Source organism: Microplitis demolitor, chromosome 1, assembly GCF_026212275.2.
Source record: "Microplitis demolitor isolate Queensland-Clemson2020A chromosome 1, iyMicDemo2.1a, whole genome shotgun sequence".
In the NCBI taxonomy this organism is placed as follows: Eukaryota; Metazoa; Arthropoda; class Insecta; order Hymenoptera; family Braconidae; genus Microplitis; species Microplitis demolitor.
This window is the reverse complement of record NC_068545.1, coordinates 24,625,068-24,644,372: the sequence shown is the minus strand read 5'-3', so window position 1 is coordinate 24,644,372 and position 19,305 is coordinate 24,625,068. Positions and strand designations below refer to the sequence as shown.

Here is a 19,305-nt window from a genome sequence, read left to right as displayed (position 1 = left end):
TCATTCTTTGAGAGGGATTTTAGTTTAAGCTGAGAACTGCCGGAAAAGGAACAGCCAATAGAAAACATATAGATAGTGCAGATCGTGCAGATTTGCTTCATCCCCCGGGAATCAAGCATAATACACTAGATCATTTATATATATATATATATATATATATATATATATATATATGCTATTAGCTATTACATATATTTTAATAAATATAAATAAACAAAAAGAGGTGTATAATCAAAGCATTTTTAAGCTTAAGTAAAAAAAAAAGTTTTGCATTAATAATTGACAAGTAACTTACATGAAAATAATTGTAAAATATATACGAATACGATTTTTTTCCATTCGGCTTGTTGTCGTGACATTTTTGTTACTATATTTAAAAAATTTTTCTTTTTTTTTTTATTTTACGATTTTTTTCTTTTTCTTTTTTTTTTCTTTATTTTTTTTTTATTTTTTTTTAATTTATTTTTTTTTTTTTTTTTTGAATTACAATTAATAGTAAGTGCTGGGATTACGTATAATTAAATTATTATTATCGTTTTTAATTATTATAATATATATTTAAATCTACTTTATTAAATAGAAATGTGCGACTATTTTATACAGTGTGCTTTTAACTACTCAACTTGATGCCGAGTCGGCGCTACAACTGCTGGAGTGAGCTTTCGATCGGCATAACCACCCTTGGACGGATCTACATCCCTTCCTATTCCTGCCGTCACCTTACACCCCACTATATCACGAGGGCGTAAACGCTGGTTCTTTTAGAGAGAGAAGAGACGATAACTTGTGGTGTATAGTTATAGTAAATAGAGAATAGTGGATAGTGCTGATGGGGTTGGTGGTGGTGCTCGATATTCTGGAGGTGCTGGAATTACTGGAGAGAGGGATGGTTAGTGTTATATACAGTGTTATATGTGCGCCGACGTCGTCGCGTGGGCGAAATCACTCTCACGCAAATAGCTCAGATGTCTATGCGTCCTAGAAATATTAAAATGTCATTGCTTACATCATAGTTTTTATAAGGCATGCACTGATAGAAGGCTAAAGGATATATACATCATATCAGCAAGAGAAGAATAAGATCAAGTTGTAAGCAGCGGGTAGTGGCGGTTAAATAAAAGATGAAGGATAAAATAACTAAATAAAAAATGATAAATGTGAAATTATTCATGAATGCAGTTATTATTAAATTTAACTAAAATTTTCACTCATTTTTTTATTAAATATATTTATTTACAATATTTCGTATTATGAAATTAAAAAATTTTTTTTTTTTTAAGAAAATTTTAATTGTTGAATGTTTAATTGCATAATGAATATTTGAATTAATAATAAGAATGAAAAAATTCATAATCCTATATTATTTATTTTAATTGAAGTGTAACGAGATCATAAAAAGGATTATAAATAGACGTATTGATTTTATTGGAGAATGAATTGAGTTGTTTGATAATTTGTATAAAATCAGGGCGCATTGCGGGCTGTGAAGACCAGCACGTGTTCATAAAATGGTTAAATTCGGTTGAAATATTATTGGGACACTTTAAACGACAATTATTCTTGACAATGTACTGTAGCAATTTTTCATCTTGTATTTCAAAGTAAGGAAAAGCACCGAGGGTTAATATTTCCCAGAGTACTATCGCGTAAGACCACACGTCACTTTTAGAAGTAAAAGCACGATTTCGAAGAGCTTCGGGTGCCATCCAACGTACTGGCAGTCGGCGTACTCCATTACCACTTTGTCCAGTTATATAAATACCATCTCGAGATAATCCAAAGTCTGATACCTATTTTCATAATTTATATATATACAGTAATTAAAAAAAAAAAATAAATAAATAAATAAATAAATAAATAAAAAGAATATTTAATTTATTATATAAATAAATAATTACTTTCAATGTTAGATTTGATGTAACAAGAACATTTCTAGCCGCTAAATCTCTATGAACAATATATTTTTTTTCCAAGTGGGCCATACCTTGAGCAATGTCCATTGCAAATTTAATAAATCGATAGTTATCAATAGTCCCACCTGTTGAGTGATTAATTTTTTTTTCAATTATATTTTGGCATTGGACATTCGTGTAAGAATGATTGTTATTGTCTTGAAATGTAATTGAATTAGTTGCTGACGCTGATGGTGAAATTGAAAAAATGTCACCTATTGGAGACACACTTCTATTGGACGTCCCGTGTAAAGCTATAAATGAATTTTAAAATTAATTAACTATCGATTTTATTTTATTTTCACTCATGTGTAATTAATATATATATATAACTATTGATTATTACTCTCGGTTGCAGCGGATTTTATTGATGTTGCTTTATCTGTACGATCACGCAATTTGTGAAGATAACTGAGTAAATCACCTCCGTCAATGTACTCCAAAATAATACAAATAGGATTATCGAGCTTAGTACAACAGCCAATAAGTTTAACAAGATGTGGATGAGAACCAGCACGTTTCATTGTAGTTATTTCATCAAAAAATTGACGACGAGCTTCTGTTTTGTCAATAAAATTTAAAGGATTTGTCATTTTAACAGCAATAGGAAAAGCATTTTCATTATTATTAATACCCGAATCTAAATAACCGAGATAAACTTTTCCAAATTGTCCGTTACCGAGTTGATTTGAAATTTTTATACGGTCATACGATATTTCATAATTATCTGTTATATTTTCTGGTGTCTAAATAAAAATTATTTATAAATTTATTAATTAAATCTTTTTAAAAACAATAAATTAATAAATTATTAATTTAACCTCAATAAATTGATCTGCATATAATATATTTTTACTTTTTAGTATTGAATTTATCCATCCACTTCCGTCAGATATTATTCGTATATTATTAATTCTAAAAAATATTATTAAGATATTAGTTAGGTCACAATAATGTTATTTTAATCGGTAAATTATGTTGACATTAAATCTAAAAGGTAAATATATTTATTGCTAAAAAATACTCACCCAGACGTGACGTGATTTGAAATGAATTTGTAATTTTCATGACCTCGATTCAAAAGGTAAAGAAACAGTCCAATAATTATTAGAGATATTATTACCACTGTACTCCATACGAACGACTAGAAAAAACAATTTTATTTTTATTGTTAATTATTAATTTTTAATTTTTATTCAAATTTAGTTGATACATAAATAATTTTTTTTTACTTTACTGTAAGTTGTGATTGATATCGGATCCATGTTATTTCCTTTAATAATAAAATAACTCATACGTCCACGGCAACCATGTGAATCTTGAGCGACAACGAATATTTTAATTTCATTATTAATAATTAATTTTGATTCTATATCCCATTGATATGAAAATGTACTGGATGAAACATTGTCAAGTTTTATTAAATTAAATACTGGAATCCCATTTTTAGATATCAATATCGGTACAGAGTAACTGCAAAATAATTTTTAAATTAAATTATTATTTTAAGTTATTGATTAAAATAAAATTAAATTCCTTAGAGTTTATTATTTATCATACCCGATAACAAATGTAGAAAATGTTGCATTATTTGATATTATGCTCCATGTTATTAATATTTTATTATAATCTATTACTGTAGCATTAATTCGGAGTGAAGGAAGTAATTTTGAAGCTTCATCACAATTACATAATTTACCTACACAATTTGGTACTGTAACATTTATCTGAAAAATAAAAAAATTTTTAAAACTGTTGGCCCAGCGGGAAAATCTAAAAACTTGCCGCTGTTTTCGAGCTCAGGGAGCTATATATAATTTCTTAGACGACGATTTTTATGAAAATTAAGGAAATATTTTTTTTTCTCAGCACCGAGAGATGAGTTTAGATTTTCTATATATTTTCTATTGAATTTCTATCAATATTTGGACCTCAAAACGTTGAGATCTGATATGAAAACTCGATTTTAAAAAATCGGACCGAAACCAATAACTTGCGATTTTTTTCATATTGATCTAATTATTTTAAAAGGTATTTATAATAAATTAAATTTAGCAAAAGATTGATTTTATTAACAATTTTATTAAAAGGAAGTCAGTAATTATTAATAAAAATTTTAAGAGAATACGAAAATTATACTTTACTTTAGCAGCATTTGAATAAGCATTTATTCGTGGATTAGCAAAAACTTGAATTTCATATTGGCAACTAGGTCGTATTTGTAATTCTGGTACATCTGAGAAATATGAATTTTCAGGAAGAACAATACTCAGTTGACTATCACTTGGTGTCGTGTAAAAACTGCTTTCTTCCGGGCAGCTAATTTCATTATTTTTATTTGTTATACAATTTATAAAAATACTGAAATTTAGAAATGTTTAGTGATATATTTTATTATGAACGTAAATTTAGCAGATGTAAGATAATTTATAAATTATAAATAAATAAATAAAATAAAATATTAAAGTTGAAAAAAAAAAGCGCGCCTATTGATTTTTCAAGTATCTAAATACTAATTTTTAAAATTAAAATTTTTTTAAACTTACGCTTTATTATTTATTTATTGAAAAATTAAAAAAATTGTCAATTGTCAGCAACATTTACACTTCTTATTTTATTTTATGAATAATTAAAAAAAATTAAAAAAATATTACCTGTATGATGAAGGATGCCATGGGTATTGCGGAGGTAACCACGAAATGTTAAACTTCAACACGCTATAATAGCTATTATCGTCATTAATATTTTGTAATTCATCAAATATTTCTACTATTAAGTTTCGCGGCGCACCAGCAGACACGTTATTTATTATTGATGTGTTAATGGCATTAGAATTTTTAACAAAAATAATAATACTTGTTAATAAAATTAACGATTTTTCAAATTTATAAAACATTTCATTATATTTTAATTCAATTAATTATTCAAATAATCAATGACAAAAAAGAAAAAAAATTATTAAACATTCCATTTTATTTAAAGCTACATTACAAAAAATTATATACTTGTAATAATATATATTTAGGTGAATTGATAGCAATTGTGAATTTTCAATTGACTACTTGGCATACTAGATCTTTCTTATCATTTACGTTTCACAGTAACTCAAGATACCTTTCTATTTATAATATAAACAGATAAAAATTTTTTTTTTCTTTGTTATCCCCAAGTAAACATTATGATGATAATGATAATAAAAAAAAAAAAAAAAACATTTATAAATAAATTTTTCACCCCAAGTATCGTTAAATATTTTCAACTATTTTTTTTTTTTCCTCGACGGTATTATTAAATAAACTTTAAATTAATTAGAAAACTTATTTTATGTTTCCTTAAAACAATGTACCGGAGGTACAATAATAAATTTAAGATCCGGATAACTTTAAAACTTGTAATTTAATTATAAAAATATATATTTTTGTTGATAATTTATTTGTAAAAGAGTTTTATTTATTTATTTATTTTTTTTTTTTTGTGATTTATAAAAATAATTTTTGCCGCCAATAATTTGAATTTTATAAATTGATAACCAAAAATTTGTTCGTACCGACGATAAGTAATAACGTCAGCTTCTGTCAAGGATAATAATTTTGTTTTTCTTTTTATTTTTATCAAGCTCCTCTGCGCATCTATATATATATAAATTGATATAAATTTACCAGTAAGTGTTTACGTCATCGGGTTACGTTTACTATTAAAAAAATGTAAATAAATAAAAAAAAAAAGAAGAGTAAAAAATTGAATTAAATAATCATCGATTGTTGTTTGTAGGTTTTGTTTTAATTGTACGTTAAAAAACTCATAATAATATAAATTAAAATTTTTTAAGTGATAACATAACCTTAAAGTATTTTAAAATGACAATAATTAGATTTTATATATTTCAGAATAAATAAATAAAAATAATAATAAAAAATGGGGTCGTCGGATGAAGAAAACAATCATGATTATGATCAAGGAATAAATATGACGGGTTTTTTATTTGGTAACATAGACGAGAATGGTCAGTTGGAGGATGATATACTTGATGATGACGCTAAACAACATTTAGCGTCACTCGGGCGTCTTGGATTAGGTTCTCTTCTCCAAGAAATGATGTCAGTTGATCAAGTTGATGATAAACCTCAAGTTAATAATAAAAATGATAATGATTTAGTGGAAAATGGTGTTGATTCAAAGGGTGATCTAAGTGATAACGATGACGATACTGATTATGACGCTAAATCACCGGCAGCTTTAGATTTTTCTGACATAAATGAACTGGCAGAAGATTTTAATGAGTTGACTGATAATGAAACAAAGCCAAAAATTGAAAAAGAAAATATTGATTATGATGCTGATGATGAAGGTGTTAATAAATTAGATAAACAATTGATGCCACCACCCCCGGTACCAGAAGAAAAGGAAAATCTTACTCCTGAAGAAGTTGAAGCTGTGAGACAGAGAAAGCTTGAAACACCTTTGGCTTCAATGTTACCCTCAAAATACGCAAATGTTGATGTCACTGAACTATTTCCAGACTTTAGACCCAATAAAGTTTTAAGGTTTTCACGATTATTTGGTCCAGGTAAACCCAGTAGTTTACCTCAGATATGGCGGGGAGTTCGTAAACGTCGTAAGAAAAAAAAGCATCATGAAGTACGTGATTCAGACTCGGGATCGGATCAAGAAGACAGAAAATTGAGATTCAAGGGATGGATTATGAATTACGGACCAACACCTACACCTGAAATGTGTGCTTCTGATGATGAAATAAAGTTACTAGCACCTGTTGAAGACAAAGAACAAGCGGGTAAAGTTGGTGATACTGGTGAAAATGGTGACATGGGTCCTAAAGTCGCTGATTGGCGTTTTGGTCCCGCTAAAATTTGGTATGATATGATTGATACATCTGAAACGGGTGATGATTTTGATTATGGATTCAAATTAGCTGAAAAAAAAGATAATGACAATAATAATAATAATAATAATAATGAAAAAAGAGAAAGTGATCAAGAGTTTGCTGACGATGCTTTTCTTATGGTGTCTCAATTACATTGGGAGGACGACGTTGTGTGGAATGGTGACGAAATAAAACATAAAGTAATGCATAAATTAAATAGCAAAAGTAATGCCGCTGGATGGGTACCCTCTAGTGGCAACAGAACTGCTCAGGCATTTAGTCAGCCTGGTAAAGGTGGTCCAGTCCCAGTTGCTCCAAATGTACGTCTCGCAACATCACAAATTCTTACTCCATTGCATATGCAGTCACAAAAAAATAAAATTGGAGGTAAAGGTAATCAGCAGCAACGTGAGGATAGTTATGATGACACTTGGTACTCAATATTTCCAGTAGAGAATGAAGAATTGGTTTATGGTTTATGGGAAGATGAAGTTATTTGGGATGCCAAAAATATGAAAAAAATTCCTAAACCAAAAATACTTACTCTTGATCCAAATGATGAGAATATTGTTTTAGGAATTCCTGATGACATTGATCCGGCTTTACTTCATAAAGATCACGGGCCACAACCTAAAGTTAAAATTCCTCATCCCCATGTAAAGAAAAGTAAATTATTGCTGGGCAAAGCTGGTGTCATAAATGTTTTAGAAGAAGATGCACCTCCTCCGCCGCCTAAATCACCAGATCGTGATCCATTTAATATCTCTAATGATATATTTTACATGCCTAGATCATCGGAGACAACTCTTAGGCTAAAAGTTGGCGGTGGAAATTTGATACAACACAGTACCCCAGTTGTTGAATTACGCGCTCCATTTATTCAAACTCACATGGGTCTAATGAGGTTAAGAAATTTTCATAGACCAGCATTAAAACGATTCAGTCATGGTCCACTGGCTCATCCAGGTCCCCATCCAGTATTCCCACTACTAAAGCATATAAAAAAAAAAGCTAAGCAGCGGGAACAGGAAAGAATAGCTTCTGGTGGTGGTGATGTCTTCTTTATGCGAACTGCTGAAGATCTTACGGGTAAAGATGGTGAAATAATACTCGTTGAATTTTCAGAAGAGCATCCACCATTGATGAATCAAGTTGGTATGTGTTCTAAAATGAAAAATTACTATAAAAGAAAAGCTGGAAAAGACACCGGACCACCAGAATATAAATATGGTGAAACTGCATACGCTCACACTAGTCCGTTTCTTGGTATATTAACTCCTGGACAAAGTATTCAAGCGATGGAAAATAATATGTATCGTGTACCAATTTACGAGCACAAACCAATAAATACAGATTTTTTGGTAATTCGTACACGTCAGCAATATTATATACGTGAAATAGATGGTGTATTTGCTGCTGGACAAGAGTGCCCACTTTATGAGGTACCAGGTCCAAATTCAAAACGTGCTAATAATTTTGTACGTGATTTTCTTCAAGTATTTATTTATCGTTTGTTTTGGAATTCACTTGATACACCCAGAAGAATTAAAATGGATGATATTAAAAAAGCATTTCCATCACACAGTGAAAGTAGTATAAGAAAACGTTTAAAATTATGCGCTGATTTTAAAAGAACTGGTATGGATTCTAATTGGTGGGTAATAAAACCAGATTTTAGATTACCAACGGAAGAAGAAATACGCGCAATGGTTTCTCCTGAACAATGTTGCGCTTACTTTAGTATGATTGCCGCTGAACAGCGTCTTAAAGACGCCGGTTATGGTGAAAAATTTTTATTTACTCCCCAGGATGATGATGATGAAGAGATGCAGCTGAAAATGGACGATGAGATTAAAGTCGCACCTTGGAATACAACTCGTGCTTACATACAGGCAGTGAAAGGTAAGTGTTTACTTCAGCTGGCTGGTCCAGCTGATCCTACTGGCTGTGGTGAAGGATTTTCTTATGTTAGAGTCCCAAATAAACCAACAATAAGTAAAGAAGAACAGGAAGCACAGCCAAAAAGAACAGTAACTGGTACTGATGCTGATTTAAGACGATTGTCGCTCAATAATGCCAAAGCGCTTCTTCGTAAATTTGGTGTACCTGAAGAAGAAATAAAAAAATTATCACGTTGGGAAGTTATTGATGTTGTAAGAACACTCTCGACGGAAAAAGCTAAAGCTGGTGAAGAAGGAATGACTAAATTTTCACGTGGTAATAGATTTTCAATCGCTGAACATCAAGAAAGATATAAAGAAGAGTGTCAGAGAATTTTTGATCTTCAGAATCGTGTATTATCGTCCGCTGAGGTCTTGAGTACTGATGAGGGTGAAAGTTCAGACGAAGATAGCTCAGATATCGAGGAGATGGGTAAAAATATTGAAAATATGTTATCGAATAAAAAAACAAGCTCACAATTGTCGTTGGAACGTGAAGAACAGCAGCGACAAGAATTAAGAAAAATGTTGATGGGTGAATCACAAGAACAAGATGGTAAAAAGGGTAAAGATAAAAAAAAAGATGATGAAGAAGATAGTCGTGATCAAAGTCAAGGATTCAATTCTCAACCGGGTCGTGTGTTAAAAATCTATCGCACTTTTCGTAATCCAGAGGGTAAAGAATACACGAGAGTTGAAATTGTACGTAAACCAGCAGTTATCGATACGTACATTAAGATAAGGAACTCTAAGGATGAGACATTTATTAAACAGTTTGCTACACTTGATGATGCACAAAAAGAAGAGATGAAGAGAGAAAAACGTCGAATTCAAGAACAATTGAGGAGAATTAAAAGAAACCAGGAACGGGAAAAGTCATTCGGTGGTCCTTCCAGCAATTTTTCTTCGGCATTAAGTATCGATCGCAGCAATACAAATACTCCGACTACGACATCAGCCAGCAGTATCCTTCCATTCAATAATTTCCCGTCAAGTTCTTTAACTTCAAAACACTCAAAGTCGTCTGATCCATCTCCATCAAAACGTAAAAAATCTAAATTAAAACCGGATTTAAAACTAAAGTGCGGTGCTTGCGGTAATGTTGGACACATGAGAACCAATAAAGCCTGCCCGCTTTATCAAAATAGTATGGGAACAACAGCTCCCGTAAATGTCGCAATGACCGAAGAGCAAGAAGAAGAAATTGAGAAACAGCTAAATGACGATGATCAAAATCTTGTAAATGTTGATGGTACTATCGTAAAACTTTCCTCAAAAGTTATCAAGGTAATTTTTTTTATTATTATTTTTTCTATATATTATTTATTAATTATATATATATATATGTATATTTTTTTTTTTTTATAGCGTGCGGAAGAAATGAAGAAACGTACGTTATTACTTAAATTACCTAAAGAAGCAATGAGTGGTAAAAAACGTCGCCGAGCTACCGGTGATGATCACTGTGATTATTTAAAGAGGCATCAAAAACCAGCAAATAGACGACGTACTGATCCAGTTGTTGTAATGTCAGGAATATTAGAAAGTATATTAAATGAAATGAGAGATCTTCCTGATGTACAACCATTTTTATTCCCTGTAAATGCAAAGGTACATTTAATAATAATAATAATAATAATATTTATAATAATTAACAAATTTATTTTTTAAAAATATTTTACAGGCTGTTCCAGATTATTACAATATTGTTAAAGACCCGATAGATTTACAAACAATAAGAGATAATTTGCGGCAAAAAAAATATCAAAATAGAGCTGAATTTTTGGTTGACGTAAATCGTATTGTTGAAAATTCGGTGCTCTATAATGGAGAACACAGTTCATTGACAGTAGCAGCAAAACGAATGCTGCAAACTTGTGTCCAAAGGCTTGCTGAGAGAGAAGAGAAACTTATGAGGCTCGAAAAAGCCATAAATCCACTTCTCGATGATGATGATCAAGTTGCTCTGTCATATGTACTTGACAGTGTCACTAGCGAACTCAAAAAAATAAATGATGCATGGCCGTTCCTCAAGCCGGTTAACAGAAAAACAGTAAAAGATTATTACAATGTTATAAAAACGCCCATGGATCTTGAGACAATAAGCAAAAAAATAGCAGCAAATAAATATCATAGTCGTAATGAATATTTGCGTGACGTTGAATTGATACTAGAAAATTGCGTGCAATTTAATTCACATGATTCACCATTTACAAGACAAGCACAAAACCTTGTTAAAGTTTGCAGAGAAATGCTAGATGGGTACAAAGATTATTTAACGGGATTAGAAAATAAAATTTTACTTGTACAGCAGCGAGCTATGGAACAAGCGGACATTGATTCCTCCTGGATGGGACCCGATGATGAAAATTACACGACTGTTGAACACGATTTTAGAGGTAGCCGGACAAATTCACCAGACAATCCTTTCAAAAAGTCTCATGTTGATGATTTTGATTTTGTTGATGTCGAGGGTGATGTTGACGCCAACGAAAGTCCAACAAAAAGTTCCAGTACCAAGAAGAAAGACGTTCTTGAAGAGGATCTTCAATTTTCAAGCGAAGATGAGTTTGATGAAGTTCCATTTGTCTCTGAGGATCATAGAGAGCCAGGTGATTTAGAAGGAATGGAAATTGGGGTAATGCGAGTTGGGCAAGAAGGACCTGCTGATGATGACAGTCAACAGGTTGCTGAGGCAATGGTTCAATTAGGAAATGTCAGATATTATGTTGATGAACAGCAATACATTCAACAAGGTATTTTATAAATATTTCATTATAAATTTCTTATAATTAATAATTAATAAAATATATTTATTTTTTAATTTAAATTTTAATTACAGAGGAAAGTATGGATGTAGATCCTAATTATGATCCATCGGATTTTCTGCTTGCCGGGTTGCCTCCGCGGGCTGAAAAAGTTGAAGTTGATAAAATCCACGATGATTTGGCAGTATCTGAAAGTGAAGATGAAATAGAAACAGTTGATGAGCCATTGAAACAAGAAAACCAACAGCCGAGTCAACCTGACGAGGATGTTGGGGGTGATCTCTGGTTTTAAATAAATATATATATATATATAATGGTAAAATATTACATAACTAATATGTAATTTTATAATAAATTGTAATTAATAATATTTTTTTTTATATAATTAACAAAATAGAACAAGTGAATGAGTTTAATTGACGTTATTTAAAATTTAAAAAAAATTTTATTTTTCAGTATCATTATCATGATCGTAAATATTTTTACGAAAGCATTTCCAAAGTCCAAAACGTGCCTCCCAATCGACAAAAAATAATTCAGATTTATTCCAAAGTACATAGTGAATTGGAAATACATAATTATTTTTAAGTGGTGGATTTAAATGAGGTGCCCATTGCGCTCGTTCCATCATAACTTTGTTAACATAATTATAAAGAATTTTAGCATTATAAATACGACAAATTAAAGTTATTATTGCCATAACTGTTGCATGAATATGATAAGACACTTTACGATTTATTTTCGAATTAATACTTTGTAGAGTTAATTCTTGAATATTCATAACAAGACAAACTATAGCTGCTGCTGTAAATCCTGATGGTATTTCAACTGCCAACAAACAAATACTGCAGTACGTTGATTCTAAATTAACTTTCGTCATCGCGTGTTTCATTAGACTTGACAAAAAAGTATCATGAATTAATATACGATTATTTTTAAAAAACTCACACTCACTTTTACATTCTTTATTTATTTTAATTAAATAATTTGTCGTTTCGTAAAAAATTTTCGGTGTTAAAAAAAATTTTTTATTGTTATTACGATCAATTATCTGTTGGAAAATTCTATTTCCCAGTAAATTTATTTTTCGATTTGATGATGATATCATTTCCATAAGACAATTAAATAATTTATCATTAATCATGTCTGTTATTATATTTAATTTGTAATTTTTAGCTGCATACTCAACAATATTTTCTATTTCAAATATCATATTTTTAGTATTTTCTTTTTCATTATTATTATTATTATTATTATAAATAATCCATGAGGACATTTTTTTAATTATCAATAATAAATAATTATTGGGTAAATTGTTAATAATATTGTATAGTAAAATATAAAGACTGTGTTTTATATTATTATTATTATTTTTTTTTTTAATTAAATTTAAGGTACTGTCTATTATTAAATTATGATACATATCCAATAATCTTTCTAAGCTTATTGTTAATGTTTTAGTTTTAATTGCCCAAGTATATTTATTATTATATAATTTATTAATTATATTTAAAATATCACGGGATATATTATTGTGATTTTTATAATTTGATGAGTCAATTATATCTAATAAATAATTTAAAATATAATAAGTGTCGATATTTAATTTAAATAGGCCGTAAATTACATCACTGCTTAAATATTCCCATTGCCATAAATTATTTTTATTTATTAATTTAATTATAATATCAACTACTTCCTGTAATTTTCTTCCGGCAATAAATACATTAAGTAGTCGATAGTAATATATTTTTGATAATTGATAATTATTAATGTATTCTTTTTTATATGGATATGGATTACTTAATCTGTGGAAAATATCTTCGTGGCATATAAACATTAATTTTATTGAACAGCTCAGATAATCTTGAGGATTTAAATTTTTTAGTATCAATAGATGTGACGGTTTTGTCATGGCTGACATTAATTTCAGTGATTTTTTAATTTTTATTTTTTGACTTGAAGTATTTGGTTGATCATTTGAGAAACATAAGACTTTTAATTGCTCTATTTGCTTGATTAAATCATTATTTTTATTTATCAGTGACACTCTTTGATTAATTAAACTGGACATTATTTTTTTAATTTTTTTTTTTTTTTATTATTTTTATTATACCAAATATCTGATTAATTATATATTATATATAACAATTGAATGTTTATAATTATTATTATTATTATTTTTTTTTTTTTTTAATTGGTTTGAAAAATTAGGTTATATTTATTTTTGGACCATTCTCGAAATGCTCGAAATCAATGACGATTTTTTAATCAGATACAATACAGAGGGAAAAAAATGGATTCATAAATTTATATTAATAATATTTTTATGTATTTACTATTTTACAATTTTTTGACATTTAAAAATACACCCCCATCGGCACATGTTACTATAGATTTAGTATTGAATCGCATGGGAATCAAAGTTTCTTTGCATGAAGAAAATTCATACTTGGGTAGTAATTTTAAAAGTCCAATTTTCGTTTGAAGTAATCCTATACGCATACCTAAAAAAATAAAATCCGTATATTTTAATTTTTATTTGTTAATATAAATAAGTGTATTATATAATTAATTACCGATGCAAACATGTGGACCTTCTCCAAAAGGTAAATAAACGCATGACTTGCGTGTTTTTTTGTTAGCTTCCGAAAAACGTTCGGGATCATATTTATGTGGATCCGGAAAATACTCCGGATCAAAATGCAGACCGGAAATTGAAATCATAACGGGTGTGCCTTTTTCTAATACAAGATTTGAGTTTTGAATTTTGTAGTTTTCATTTGCTACGCGATCTAATACAGGCAGTGGAGGATATTTTCTCAAAGTTTCAGCTATTACCATATCCAAATACGGCAAATTCATGGCCTATAAATTAATTTTTTAAATAAAAATATTTTTTAAAAAATAATAGTAATGATAGTAATTACGATCAAGTACCAAGTCATATGTAATTTTCCCTTCTGTCTGCTCTAGACCTTTGACAATTTCAGCTCGTAATTTATTTTGAATTTCCGGCTGAAGCGCCATTTCGTAAAGAGTGAAGCTCAAAGTTGATGAAGATGTTTCGAAACCCGCACTTAAAAATACTACCGCTTGTGCCAGTAAATTATCACCGTCAAAATCTTTAATAAAAATTTGAATCAGATATAACGTCGAATTAATTATACAAATGATAATTTGAATTACCAAATTCATCGTGGAATAATTGAGTTTTGTTAGTTCTCAAATCAATTAACGCGTCAATTAAATCTCCTCTTTTACTTCCACATCGTTCTCTTTCATTTATAACATCCCACAAAGAATTACGTAAAAATGTCGCACTTTCTTTTGGTACAAATTTAAGTCCAAGTGGAGTTGCTAATTGTGGCGCAAAAAATAGTGACATTGCCTCAAAATTACGATAAAAAGTTGGTTTAAATATTTTACGTCCGCTTTCACGAAATCCAGCATTCGGATGATTCAAACAATTAGCTCGAATTCCAAATGCCGTTGTTGAAATCATGTCAGTGGTGAATCTTGCACATAATTCTTTAACTTCTATTATTTCTCCTTTTCCTAAAACACAATAATTTTAAATAATTTTAAATAATCCACTAAATAATTCATATTTTTATTACCTTTAAAATTGTGAGATTCCATAAGTGACATAAGATCGTCTCCAACATCAACCATTAGTTTAAACATTTTTTTGACCCTTCCAGAACTATAAATAGGGGTGAGTTTGGTTCTAACTATTTTCCACTGTGGATTTTTAATAAAAAATAAATTTGCGTCGCCAATCCGATCGTACGGACTTGCTTTAGCGAATCTGTCATTGAAATAATTGAAATCTTTTACAAGAATATTTTTAATAAGTTCCGGATCGCGAACCAAAAGAAAGGGTCTATCGAAAACATAAAATCCCATGTAAGGCAACCCAGCGCTCCATTCATACATATCTTGAGCCCACTGTCCTCCTGATCGTTTTGTCGTCAAACAATCACCAAAATTACCAACAAATGGAGTTGGTGTAATCTCAGCAACTCCCCGTCTCTTCCAGTATTTAAATTTTCGAGTCATGTACAAGTATGCGATAATTATTAATGTCGATAATAAAATTACACTATCCAGAACCCAATATTTTAATGTCAAAGCCATTTCTTCTTTTTCTTCTTCTTTTTCTCTATATATTATTATAAGACAATATATTATAATATTTATAATTCGTATAAAAAAAAAGTCTTTTTATAAAAAACATCATAACATGCGTGATTTTTTTTTTTATCGTAACTGGAGATGCGGTTACATAAACTGTGGAAATTTTCTATATAATTTCACTTTTCACCTTCTTTTACACACATTAAATATGTTTTTAAAAAGTAATATTAATTTTATAATTTTAAACGATTAATAAAATTATTATTTTTTTTTTTTTTAACTTTTTTCTATTCAAATAAAAATATTGGAATAATTATTCAAGTTTTCGTGTTAGATCAGCGGGCACATAAATTTATTTAAACAGAAATAACTAAAATTTTATCAGTACAAGATTAATTGATTAATTAATAATAATAATAATAATAATAATAATGATAATATTTACCTGTATAAATATGTAAACAATGTCCGAAAGATAAACAAACACTTTGTTTCCTTGTTTTATGGTAAGCGGCTGTCTAACGTTACAGATCGTGGTCTTAGGCTGCAGAAAGTGGTTTGGATCGTCTGAATAAAAACGCAAACCAGTAATTGAGGTGAATGCCGGTACGTATGCCTTTCTCCGGGGTTGGATCTCAGTTCAGTGTCTTGTGATTTTCTATTTTACGTGCATTTAAAAAAAAAACGAGATAGGGATATTTTTGTAATTACTTTTAATAAAATAAAAGTATAACAAGTTCATGGCTTATCATTTACAAATAAGTTTTAGCAATAAAAAGTTTAAAAATTTTTTAATTTATTGTAACCAGTTTACATAATTTTATTTTACTAGCTCACAAATATCATTTGGTCTTTAGATTTTACACCCTTATTTTGAATTTTTTTTTTACTTAAGAAATTATCGAGGACACGAATTAAATTTGTTAAAAAATTCTGGTTCTTGTTGATACTTATAAACCATTTTATTTAAATAATCTTGATGTGATCTCTGCTGTTGTGATAAATGTAAATTTTCTTCAGCTATTTTTTTTCGCAATTCCCTAAAAAATAGTCAACAAATATTACAAATAATAAGTACAAAGAAACAAAAAAAAAAAAAAAAAAAAAAAAAAACAAGAAAATTTTTAATACATTTTTTGACGATTCAATTCTTGATCATAAAGTTCGGCCGCTTGAGCATTACCGATCATCAAACGATCCCATTCAATGTTTTTTTGTCTTTCTTCTTCTTTCATTTTCTATAATGACAAAATAAATAAATAAATAAATAATTTCCGTTATATCCGATAGTAAGTAAAGTAGAAAATGGACAGATCCATTATCTTTATCTATCAAAGTTAAATAAAATCCTAGCCTGAATTTCTTTCATCTGCCGAGCTTGTTCTTCCCATATACATTTAATCTCATCAGATGTCATACCCTTATAACGACAAGCAAGTAATTTGTTTGGTCCACAATAACTTAATGCTTGTTCACGAGCTTCTGTTAAGAAATCACCGGTAACATTATTATAAATTTCAGCACGTTTGTCTTCCTCATCTTTTATTGCTTCACATTTACTGCGATATTCTTGTTCTTCAGCCTCGATTGAATAAATAAATAATACTAATTAAATTTATATAAATTTATATAAATATATATATATATATATATATTAACAAATAAATAAAAGATAAAATTTACAAGGGCACGATTAAATTGTGCATTAGCTTCATTGAGTTTTCTTCGACATTCTTCCTCCATACGTCCAAGGTCAATTGCGCGCCTGTCCCTAGATAAAATAAACTGTTGAAAAGATACATCAGCGTTTTTTTCTTTTTCTTTATTTTTTTGTTTCTCATACACCTGCTGCATAAGACAAGATTGCATCTGCTCTTTATGTTTATTCAGTCTTTTAGATCGTTCGAGATCTTCCCCCTCGAATCTGCAAAAAAAAATTATTTATCAAATCTTCAAATTATTATTATTTATTATTATAAGAAAAAAAAATATTTATTTAAACAAACTTTTGAGCAGACGACGGTCCAATTCGCGGATCATCATCGGCTATACGTGCTGGTAGTGATTTTTTTAAATAATCGGGATCATAAAGATCAAAGTCACGGCGATCCTGCGGACGTTGATGGATTTTGCGGTATGAATTTATATTACGATTTATCTTCTTCCTTTCCTAGAACGTTAATTAAACTCTTAGAAGCTGTAAAACTAGATCATTACTTAAGAATTAATAAATATTTCTACCAACGATTATAAAAACAATTTATTAAAATTATTTTTACTAAAATCCATAATTTAAAATATTTATTTTAAAATAATGTAACAAATAAATATTTATATTCAAGATTATCAAGTTATTTTTTAAAATATAGTTGAATTTTTTTTTTTTTTTTTTTTTTTTTTTTTTTCATACTATCAAATATCAAATTGAACGGACTCTTTAATGCGCAGTACCAGGATATATCAGTTGCAAAAGATAATGCGTGGGGATTACATGGGAAAAAAATTTAATCATGAGTATGACAAACCTCTTCTTCCCGCTTGTCAAGCATCATTGCAAACTTACTGCTAACGACCAGAGCTTCATCCATCCGGCATTCTCGTTCTCGTTCTTGCTGACGCAGACGTTCTTTTTCTTCTATTTGCTTATCCAAGAACTCTTTGTCTATCTGCAGTACAAATGTATATATTTTAAAAAAATAAATAAATATATGTGGATATATTTTGAGTAACCGATTTTATTTTTTACTTTCACCGAAATAAATAAATAAAATTCTTTCAGATATACATTAGTCGGTTAAAATAAAACAAAAAAAAAAAGTAATGCTTTTAAATATTTATTAATCTCCTGAGTATGAAAGATTAATGAAACCTAAGATATCATTTTATTTTAATAATTTTTTTTACGTACAACTTACATGTTTCTTATCATTTATATTTCTCATGGATATATATCAATTTAATGAACATTAATCTTCGTTTAAAATTTTTTTTTTGCAAAAATATATATATATTTATATATATATATATATATATATATATATATATATATATATATATATATATATATTTTGCATTTTTTATTGCAAATTAATTATATTTATAAATAGACAAAAGTATGCGCCATTATTTTTTACTTTAGAAAATTTTTTTAATAGTAGACATAAATAAAAGTTTACCTTAATTTGACAACGGGGATCAAAAATTCTCAGCTTTCTAGCTTCTTCATTTCGTCGTTTTTGTTCGATGCAAGCGGCGACCTTGAGATCCTGCGGCGTAGTCGGCGGAAACTTGAGCATTTTTAGTTTAAAAAAATAATAATATTATATACCGCTATTCAGTAATTTTAACTCGTATCAATTTCGCATGTGAAAAAAAATTATCGTGTTTCAAAGTATAAATCAATCGTAAAATAACTGTTTCGGTCAACACCAGTTCAACTAAAATACCTGACTTCAGACGGTAGACTCATCAATTGAAACAAACGTATCAGTAACCATGGATAATTTTGTTCATATCATTGATTAAACAATTGCAATGAAACCCCGTAAATTATTTATATTAAAAAAATAAAAAAATGTATTCTTGGACTTTTATAAAAATGAAAAAATTTTAAAGGTCATCCA

The 19,305-nt window shown here is 28.9% G+C and overlaps 6 protein-coding genes across 9 annotated transcripts in view; 1 reads left to right on the top strand and 5 right to left on the bottom strand.

The window, feature by feature from the left end:
- LOC103577947 (uncharacterized) overlaps nucleotides 1–380 on the bottom strand; it is a 3,902-nt gene extending 3,522 nt beyond the window's left edge. The window contains exon 1 of the mRNA XM_008558848.2: nucleotides 296–380. Coding sequence (XP_008557070.1) covers nucleotides 296–359 — 64 coding nt within the window. The 5' untranslated portion in view covers nucleotides 360–380. The remainder of the gene's footprint in view (nucleotides 1–295) is intronic.
- Nucleotides 381–1,286: 906 nt separating this feature from the next.
- Nucleotides 1,287–4,997, bottom strand: LOC103577946 (mast/stem cell growth factor receptor Kit). 3 transcript variants are annotated; one of them, XM_053738478.1, is made up of 10 exons: nucleotides 4,607–4,997; nucleotides 4,097–4,313; nucleotides 3,513–3,679; nucleotides 3,185–3,425; nucleotides 2,981–3,096; nucleotides 2,774–2,867; nucleotides 2,587–2,698; nucleotides 2,299–2,511; nucleotides 1,899–2,206; nucleotides 1,287–1,790 (listed from the first exon to the last, which is right to left on the bottom strand). In XM_053738478.1, exons 1-10 carry the CDS (start codon nucleotides 4,846–4,848, stop codon nucleotides 1,365–1,367), a joined length of 2,136 nt encoding a protein of 711 aa, XP_053594453.1. In that variant the 5' UTR covers nucleotides 4,849–4,997; the 3' UTR covers nucleotides 1,287–1,364. The 3 variants fall into 3 exon arrangements, with proteins under 3 accessions (XP_053594453.1, XP_008557069.3, XP_053594458.1); XM_008558847.2 differs by having other exon boundaries at nucleotides 2,299–2,698; XM_053738483.1 differs by lacking the exon at nucleotides 4,097–4,313 and having other exon boundaries at nucleotides 2,299–2,698; nucleotides 4,607–4,694.
- A 592-nt stretch (nucleotides 4,998–5,589) lies between these two features.
- LOC103577945 (transcription initiation factor TFIID subunit 1) lies at nucleotides 5,590–12,085 on the top strand. 2 transcript variants are annotated; one of them, XM_053738551.1, is made up of 6 exons: nucleotides 5,590–5,719; nucleotides 5,840–10,061; nucleotides 10,143–10,385; nucleotides 10,459–11,530; nucleotides 11,617–11,858; nucleotides 11,999–12,085. In XM_053738551.1, the coding sequence occupies exons 2-5, from the start codon at nucleotides 5,868–5,870 to the stop codon at nucleotides 11,832–11,834; spliced, it is 5,727 nt and encodes a 1,908-aa protein (XP_053594526.1). In that variant the 5' UTR covers nucleotides 5,590–5,719; nucleotides 5,840–5,867; the 3' UTR covers nucleotides 11,835–11,858; nucleotides 11,999–12,085. The 2 variants fall into 2 exon arrangements, with proteins under 2 accessions (XP_053594526.1, XP_053594523.1); XM_053738548.1 differs by having other exon boundaries at nucleotides 5,590–5,737.
- LOC103577963 (uncharacterized) lies at nucleotides 11,838–12,800 on the bottom strand (the record flags this gene model as incomplete). Its single annotated transcript, XM_008558879.2, has 1 exon — nucleotides 11,838–12,800. A coding segment is annotated over one exon (813 nt), but the record flags the coding sequence as incomplete, so codon positions are not given.
- A 1,085-nt stretch (nucleotides 12,801–13,885) lies between these two features.
- LOC103577944 (cytochrome P450 6k1) lies at nucleotides 13,886–16,210 on the bottom strand. The gene is made up of 6 exons (XM_014440638.2): nucleotides 16,128–16,210; nucleotides 15,163–15,707; nucleotides 14,732–15,100; nucleotides 14,483–14,667; nucleotides 14,122–14,410; nucleotides 13,886–14,049 (listed from the first exon to the last, which is right to left on the bottom strand). Exons 2-6 carry the CDS (start codon nucleotides 15,680–15,682, stop codon nucleotides 13,886–13,888), a joined length of 1,527 nt encoding a protein of 508 aa, XP_014296124.1. The 5' UTR covers nucleotides 15,683–15,707; nucleotides 16,128–16,210.
- A 370-nt stretch (nucleotides 16,211–16,580) lies between these two features.
- LOC103577962 (RIB43A-like with coiled-coils protein 2) lies at nucleotides 16,581–19,007 on the bottom strand. Its single transcript, XM_008558878.1, has 7 exons — nucleotides 18,859–19,007; nucleotides 18,208–18,348; nucleotides 17,689–17,852; nucleotides 17,366–17,606; nucleotides 17,037–17,264; nucleotides 16,814–16,920; nucleotides 16,581–16,722 (listed from the first exon to the last, which is right to left on the bottom strand). The coding sequence occupies exons 1-7, from the start codon at nucleotides 18,976–18,978 to the stop codon at nucleotides 16,581–16,583; spliced, it is 1,143 nt and encodes a 380-aa protein (XP_008557100.1). The 5' UTR covers nucleotides 18,979–19,007.
- Between the last annotated feature and the right edge of the window lie 298 nt (nucleotides 19,008–19,305).